General features: G+C 36.2%; 1 protein-coding gene across 2 annotated transcripts in view; it reads right to left on the reverse strand.

Annotated features, from left to right (window-relative positions):
- LOC107730460 (glypican-5-like) overlaps positions 1–9,063 on the reverse strand; it is a 111,583-nt gene that overhangs the window by 57,446 nt on the left and 45,074 nt on the right. For both annotated transcript variants that reach the window (XM_016541309.1, XM_016541307.1), the window contains one exon: positions 3,559–3,679. In XM_016541309.1, the coding sequence (XP_016396795.1) occupies positions 3,559–3,679 (121 nt within the window). The remainder of the gene's footprint in view (positions 1–3,558; positions 3,680–9,063) is intronic.

The raw sequence follows: 9,063 nt of genomic DNA on the forward strand, positions 1-9,063 counted from the left end.
GTGTGTGTGTGTGTGTGTGTGTGTGTGTGGTTCTCACCATTGTTTACTGATACCACTAGTTCACAAGACAGTCAGATGACTCTGTTAGGTCAGTCTGCACAGATTCAATCTATAGACCCTGCCAGTCCTCATTTCTTCTCTTTAATTCTTCACTTCCCATCAGAATCAGCCTTAATTCCAGATGTGACATGTATAAACTCCCTTCCTCCACAGCCAAAGCTGTTAAACACATCTCAGAGTCTGCACTAGGTGCTGTTAATTAGGTGGAAGTTTCATCCGTTAGTTAATTTTTGAAGAACATCAGGATCACTTTGATGAGCTGTTTAATTCACATCTGAAAAAGAACCACCTGCCCTTGTTTCCTGCCACATTGTTAACGTATGACTGCTCCATCAGGTCTATCAGAATGAGAACAGAACATCTCAAACAACAACAGGAAAATCCGTCTAAAGACATCAGCACATTTCTTCAGACTGTCTACAGTGGGTCGACAACACTGCCTGATTTGATTAGCGTTGGAAAAGTTGTAATTTCTTTTATCATAAAATATCAATACATGCAAAAACAGAAAAATTAATGGAATACAATAAAAAATGTTGTAAAAAAGTGCTCTAATGGATATCAGCTATTACTAGGGCTGTCACTAACGATTATTTTGGTAATCAAGTAATCGGTCGATTATTCTGATGATTTTATTTTTTTTGCAGTAATTAAAATAGACCATAGCAAACAATAGTTTAAAATGACTTAAAATAAATATGAGCAATGAGGCAATAATAATTAGTTCAAATAAAATATCCAAAGCAAGTAATCATATGGTTGAACAAAACCGTTAAAATACATAGTGTAATAAAACAATATAATCATAACTTATGTACAGTATTATATCAAATGCCTGCAGAGGGCACCAACGGCCTGACAATTGTTTTTACACTTTACAGCGCAATCTAATCCTTGTTTAATATTGACTAAACAACATTTAATTCAAATGTCCACTTGATCATTAATATTTGGCTACTTCTTCATGATAGAAATGCTACAGCCACTGTCATTTCTTGAACAAGAACATGTGGACATCAAAACATGCAAACTCAGAGTTAGCAACTTACATAATAGATAGATAAAGATGATAATGATGTATTCTTCTGTGCTGGTGTAGGTTCACAGAATGGTGCATATTGTTCCCAGAGGAACGTTATAAGCAACTCAGACTCATGGAGTCTGAAATGGTACGCACATGTAAATGATAACTGTTTATGTGGAGCAGCATTTACTGTGAACGGAGCCGCTCTGAGATGCACGTAACCAAAAGGCATAGAAATAAAACGCATATTAAACCCACAGCGCATATATTTATTTAATTGAATCACAGCCTTTGTGAATTCATAATAGCACTATGCTTTATTATGATTTTTAAATGGTTTTCATATTTCGTGCAGCCTTAGAAAGCGGTCTAATAATGCTTTTCATGAATTCTCGTCCATGGAATGTGCCACTTTTGGTATTTTGCAGGTTAATCAACACGGGCAAAATATATAATCGAGTCCACGAATCGTGGCAGCCCCAGATATTACACATATCAGCAGCTGCATTTTAATAAAATAATACCATTTTCTATTTTACACAACATTTCTTATCATGTATAAGTGTATTTCCTATTAACGATTTTTTTTTCTAATTGTATTATTATTATTATTATTAACTATTATTATTATCTAATAATAAAAAAATATTTTAAAGTAACAAAAATACTGCCAGTAATATTTCATCAGCATCATCATCATTATTATTATTATTATTCACATTAATGTTTAGTAATAAAATCAACTTTTATCTTAAAAGATAAAAGATGTGAATGACGTACTAATCAGCACATTTCTTCAGACTGCTTACAGCAGGCCAACAACACTGTCAGGAATATAATAAAAGTGAAAGTGAAGAGAAAGTGAAGTGACGTGTGGCCAGGTATGGTGACCCATACTCGGAATTTGTGCTCTGCATTTATAATCACCTAAAATAAACAATGTACCACTTTTGGTCACTGACAGGCGTCACTAAGGTAGCGTTTTGCATTTAGAAGTCTTATCTTCTACTGAATAACCTACACTTTAACCTGTACATATCCCTTACAAAAAATACTGTGGTGGTAAAATAGTGCTGTGATGGTAATACGATGGTATTTTGACCATATTGATTACCATATTTATGTAAAATGGCATTTTCAATTAATACCACGGTGTTACCATGACAGTACAATGCTTAAAACCTGTGGTATTCCCTGAGACACAGCTGATGGATATTCCCTAGCTCAAACAACACTCACATTATGCAAAACTGTGAACTTGTGCATCATGGAGCAAAATTCAGCCAAGCAGAACACTATGATTATAACCATGCTTCTGTTTACAAGTTTTAAGAACATCACAATTATCTAAATGACTTCTAATTTGGTGTAAAAAGGGGTTATGTGAACATAACCTCCCAAATCAATGTTTGGTCACTATGGTTGCCATCTTAGAAATAACATATTTATCAATAGATACATTTGTAATAAATTTTAAGCAATTACTAGTGAATGTTATTCTTCTTAAAGAGATAGTTCACCTGAAAGAAAAAAAAAATTTATTTACCCATCCTGATGTCGTTCCAAACAAGTGTTATTTTAGTGTCATTGAGATTAGGGCTGCACGATTAATCGCATGCGATTGTCATGCGCATCTTGTCAGTAAAGCCGGTTCTGTGATCAGTAGTTAATCTCCATCACATGCTTTCAGATGGAGCAGTATTTACTACACAGAGCCGTAATTCACTGACAAGCTATGCAAAATAGCATTCATAATCGCAGACGATATAATCGCGTGATAATGAAATTGAAGAAATTGTTCTGCGATTATGAAAGCAGTTTGCGTAGCTTCTCAGTGAACTACGGCTCTGTGTTGTAAATGCTGTTCCATCTGAAAGCACGTGAAAATACCACATTTAATAACATTTTTTTACTCCAAACTCATTTCATAACGTCAGTCGAGTGTTTGAAATAAATCGATATAATTTCGATTAATCGTGCAGCCCTAATTGAGATACTATTATAGTTTTTATAAATATTTTGAATTGAGTTTTTATACTTTCTGTCTGCGATTAAATTTTAAAGTTTAAGAAATGCTGTTGTGCGTTTTTGTCATTTTAGAATTTTTTATGTCTGTATAGTTTTTATTTATTTTTTTAATTAAGTTTTAGTTTTAGATGTTTTAGTACGCCAAGAAATTTTGCCTTGGCAAATAGAAATATGTTTACGTTTTTTATATTTAATTTTATAATGGAATGTTATAAAATGCAAAAGTAACAAAAACATTCTTTTATGATTTTAGATTTGTTAACTATTATAACTTCCAAATGACTTCATTTTTTCTGTGGAATAAAGAATGTTTTCAAAGAAGAAACGAACACAAAACAGGTCGGTAAATGAATAAACGATGACAGAATTTTTATTTTTAGGTGAACTATCCCTTTAAGATGTCATAGATGTGTGCAGTAGTGTCACCAAATCATGATATTTCTCACCATGTTGAAGAGCTCAAGTCTGTTTTTGACATCCATAAGCACAGGGTCAGCACTTCTGACTCTTACTTCTGGATTCTGTCTTTGAGCATGAACTCCATTGCCCACCACTCTTGCAGTATAACTGAGAGAAAGAGAGAGAGAGAAAAAGACAAAAACATTAAGAGATCTGCTGTTATTTGCACCATGAAGCCCCATCAGAAATAGACTTTTGGTTGAAGTCCCCTGGAAGCTTAATCTTCAATCTACTGTTTGGCTTTACCATGACATGGACAGCATTATGTCCTGACAGCCTAACAGATCAGTGAGGCCTGGACTTCTAGATCCCCTGACAGAAATGAGAAATTATAAAGTCTAATTGTTGGTGTGTGTGCTGTGGGAGGGGAGGGGAGGATATATTTGAGAGTATTGATGAGACAGCGGGTGAGAAAACACTGCTGTGGTATAATAATAGAGAAGATAGCCTAACTGAGGGTTAGAAATGAGGCTAATTAGAGTCTTGTAGGAAACCATAGGGAAATGTGACTGAACTGCTTACATACTACAAGAACAGGGGTGAGAGATCTCTTATTAGCAGAGAATATTTGTTAATTGACAAATGAGAAAGACAAAAAGAAAGTCTGACAGATCGGAATGAATGTGAGGTGAAATAAACAAAATGATTTAGTCTGAGAAAAAGTGAATGGTAAAGAGAGTAAGACTGAGAGAAAGGGAAAATATGGTGGAGATAACAGTAAAGGTTTGAGAATACATGATTAACGTAAGACCAAAGGGAGGATTAAAGAGAGAAAGATATAAGAAGAGAAAGTCAGAAAGAAAGACAAAGGGGAAGAAAGGATGACCCAGGGCGAATGAGGACACCTGGAAAAGACAGCGGAGCTGAAACTGGGTTGCTGGAGTTGACAAAGAGATGAGATTAAAGCAGAACGTGCTTTATGAAGTACTTTGTGGCTGAAGGTTTGTGTAAAGATTGCTCCTGAAGGTCTATGTAGAGGTTTGTTGTTCTTGAGGGTATCTATCGATGAACGATGATCTTGAGGGTTTGTGTTGGAGTACATTTTGACTTGGAAAGTCAAAGTTCAGAGGTAAACCGAGGCTGAATTTGTACATTGTCTATTGGGGACCTGTGTATGGAGACCAGACTGAAAGATAAACTGAAGTGCTGAGTGAGCAGACACGTTTATTCCTGGCACCTCTGGGTTCTGAAGCAGTAGCTACTGCACTAAAGAAGCATCCATTCAGGACTGAATTACTGCAATGGACAAGCCACGGGGTGAAAGGAGGAGTAGAACAGAGAGGAGTTATTAGGACAAAGGTGGAGAAGAAAAATCGAGTGATAAAAAAGAATTATCAGTTCATAAAGGAAAGTTGGGTTGTCAATCATTCCTGGCTCGGAATTGAGTTATGAAGTTGCAAAACAAGCTTCCCAATGTTTTTCAATAAATCAATTTCAATGCTGTAAACACGTTGCAATCCAAAATCTATTTGATTTCTACATGCACTTATTATATAAAATTCAGCTGTATCTAATATCATCCCTCTCAGACTGATGCCTCATCTGATTATTGTCTTTTACAACTAAATATATCCCAAAACCCCTGATGTGCTGATAATCTTAATATTATAAAAAATAAAAAAAAATCTATAAAAATAGCAGCTGTTGCGAATCAGCTCATGGGGAAATATGAATAATTAATCATAACTAGTTATAATTAATTATAAATATTTAAATCCGCTGTAGATATTTACTTGAGCAACATACACAATTAAAACGCTATTATTTTGAATTTAGACGTCTAAACTTGTTCTGTATGGTCAGCCTTTAGTCTTTATATTTGAAAATGAATTTTGGACACTAGAGATATTTAGAGTCTAGACACTGAGCCTGGTTTGGTCTCAGTAAAGATCCACCTGCTGGATCAGGGAAAGACAGACTGATGTACCAGCTCTCACTAAAGATGTCTGAAAGACTAGAAGAGTTGCTTCTTACTCCAAACACAAGTTCTCCAATCATATCTTTAATATGCTTTAATATGCATATTAAATGCTTTAATATGATGTCTTGAAGAGAAAGGCCCACACTCTCTTTCTCTTAATGATGGTGTACTAAGAATTGTAAGAAAGCCTATAATCCCTGGGCGTGACCCAGAGGAGAGCGTTAGAAGAGCAGGAATCCTAGAATCCTCCTTACTGAACACACTCTCTCTCTCTCTCTCTCTCTCTCTCTCTCTCTAATGATTCAACAACTAGTATTTGCTCTAGTCTGGACATCCGTTATTGCAGGATCATTTTGCATTACTGTAATCTGCTCTCTCTCTCAGAAAGATAAGTATGAAGAGATGTTTTGTTAATAGAGGCCGGCCACTGTTTAGCAGCCTTGGTTTTGGGATTTTTTTCTCATGCATTTCCTAAACTAAAACTGAATTGAAACTATAAAACACCAAAGAAACTAAAAATAAAACAAAGTGAAAACTAACTAATGAAAAAATAATAATAAAAAAAAAAACTCTAAACACAGTCTAATAAACATAATCAGCTCAGACAGCCTTATATACAGAATACACATAATCAACGATGCAAATAAAAACAAATTTTTGAATAAAACACATTAAAAGCATCTCTGACAGGATGCTGTCTGGTTCCCAGCATGAAGCAACACAGCATTGCAAACATCCCATAATCACTGCATTCTCAGATTTCCATGGAAACAGAGATTATTACAAAAGCTTTGAAAATTAATGATGGTTGAGCATGAAACGCACATGTAAATGCTGCTGGTTTTGAAATTTGAAACATACAAAACAGAAGCTAGCAATTTTGGGAACTGTGTTGCAGATCTATCTGCATTCTTAAAAAAATCAAAAATGTTTTAAAGCCTTATGATGCCATAGAAGAACATTTTAAGTTCTATTTGGTCTTTAGAAAACTGGGAAAATTCAAATATGTGTTAAAAGATTATAGAACAACCTATAACTTAACATTAAGAAGCTAAACGACCAACTCAGTAACCTTAGAGTGAGAAAGAAAAAAAGAAAATTCTTTTTACAACCCAAAATGCTGCAAAGAACCATTAAAGGGGTCGTATGATGCGATTTCAATTTTTCCTTTCTCTTTGGAGTGTTACAAGCTCTTGGTGCATAAAGAAGATCTGTAAAGTTGCAAAGACTAAAGTCTCAAATCCAAAGAGATATTCTTTATTCATCTTCTCATATGTTTTAAAGCAAAACAAACCAAAAAAAAAGTAAAAATTGTCACAACGTGACTGAGTATTTGTGTGAGAGAGGGAAGAAAAAAAGAAACAAGACCTTAGATTGCAAACAGCAGAGCTGCTCTGTAATTAATGGGGCGGCAGAGAGTGAATGAGAACCACTAGAATATGCAAATCTGATCTGGATAAATTAGAGGTTTGGAGTGTGATAAACTGGCAGAGAGAGCCGTGACACAGGCATGGAAATTACAAGCTCGGAGTTCTCTAACTTTCTCAGAATACGCTGCTCCGCTGTCTGTGGAACGGACAGCTCTTTTGTCCTCCATACATTTTTCTCAGAACAGAGACATAATGGCAGCCTGCCTGCATGAGGACAAACCAGACAGAAAACAGCAATCACACACTGACGAGGATGAGCTGCTTTGAAAAGATTTGTGCTTGAAAGAGGGTGTCATTCATTTGAAGTGAGATGTCAAAGAATCAAAATCTATCTATTCATCCACCTCTTCATTTTCTAACTAATATGTAACCAACCATCCATCTATCTACCCATCTATACATCCATCTAACAACCATCTATCTATCTATCCATTCATCTATCCATCTATATCTAACATCTATCTAATCAACCGTCTATCTATCATTCATCCATCTAATCTATCCATCCATCCATCCAACCAGCCATCTATCTATCCATCCATATCTAACCATCAGTCCATCTATCCAACCATTCATCCATCCATCCAATCAATCTATCCATCTAACATCTATCTATCTAACCAACCAACCATCCATCCATCCATCCATGGACTTAAGTTTAAAAAAATGGTCCTTTTTATGAAAAATTGTCCAAATGGTCCACTATCATCAGCCACCTACCAATCAAAGATCTGTCAGCAATGATAATGAGTCAAACTGATGTCACTCTGTTTTAATAAAAACAATATAGATTCATCGCAAAAACAACAAGATTCATCGCAAATTTAACCCCATGCAACTCTCTACCCAACTGAAAAGAAGTTTCTGTTTTCATGCCGTTATTTTTTCCCAAGAAAAATGTACAAACACAGCTTTTCAGCCTAAGAAGTTTTAGGTGAAACCGAGAAGGCATTGGGCCAACATGGCGAGACAAATAGTTTTATCACAGCACTGAATTATACAGGAACTCCTAAAACACAGGTCATGGATCTCAGATGAATATACGATCACGAGAACCACAACTGTTTCCAAGAATCCCAATTAAAAGACTTTACGCCTCAGTTTAGTTTTAGCAGGAGACATGCACTGATCTCAGGCTGTGGCACAAAATTAGCTTGCAGTCTGCTAATGACTCGGTCATTGTGTTATTTAATGTGACCATCTGGTTGCTGGAAGGTTGTTTGGATCCTATCTTTTGTGCCATGCCCAGACTAACAGAGGAAAATAAAATACATTTGATGAGTTCACCTCTGGACCGTCAGTCTCTGATGAAGAAAAACAGGTACAAAAACCCAACAGGATCAGGAAATGTTTGGATTAAAAAGTGTCCATTTAAATCCATAAATAACACTTAGACACAGAGACAGATTTGCAGGCGGATCCACACACGCATCTACGCTGAGAACGAATGCCAATCAATACAGACGGGAGTCGTGCCAAATAAAATGAGATGTACAATTCTTAAAATAGACAAAGATGTGAAGAGAAGGAATCCTATAGAGATCAGGGAGTTTGAGAGGATGAGCAAATGGTGGAGATAAACCACAGAACAGAGCACGAGCCAAGCCTGCCGCCCCAAGGGATGATGGGAAAGCAGACTGTGGCTGCCAGCGGCAGGGACAGATGCCCATGTGGCCAACAGCTGCATCATTTGTAGGCCTATGTGTGTGTGGCAAGTTCCTCAAGAGTAAAGGATATGGCACTGAGCTCAGTCCATGACACACACACACACGTCAATGTTTACACACTGAACAGCAACAGATATGAGTGTTGTGTGTTATTGAGTGCAACATCAATAACTCTCTCCATTAATGTTATGCAAAAGGGTGTACACACACAAACACACACACACTGTGCATGATGGGATAAAAAAAGAAAGAGAAAAGGTGACTGAAGGGTAGAGAGTGTATCTGAGGTAAGTTAAGGTTGATTCGGTCTGTTATTATCTGTGTTGGGGCTCGTTACAAGTCGCCCTCCATAGACCAGGCAGGGTGTGGAAAAAACACACCCCTTATTCAGTTGGGCAGTGCAATGACACACACACAGGGATAATTCTCCAACTGATCTCTATTAAACCAATTATAATTACTACACCCTAGGCA

Source organism: Sinocyclocheilus rhinocerous, unplaced genomic scaffold, assembly GCF_001515625.1.
Source record: "Sinocyclocheilus rhinocerous isolate Xijiao unplaced genomic scaffold, SAMN03320098_v1.1 scaffold1780, whole genome shotgun sequence".
In the NCBI taxonomy this organism is placed as follows: Eukaryota; Metazoa; Chordata; class Actinopteri; order Cypriniformes; family Cyprinidae; genus Sinocyclocheilus; species Sinocyclocheilus rhinocerous.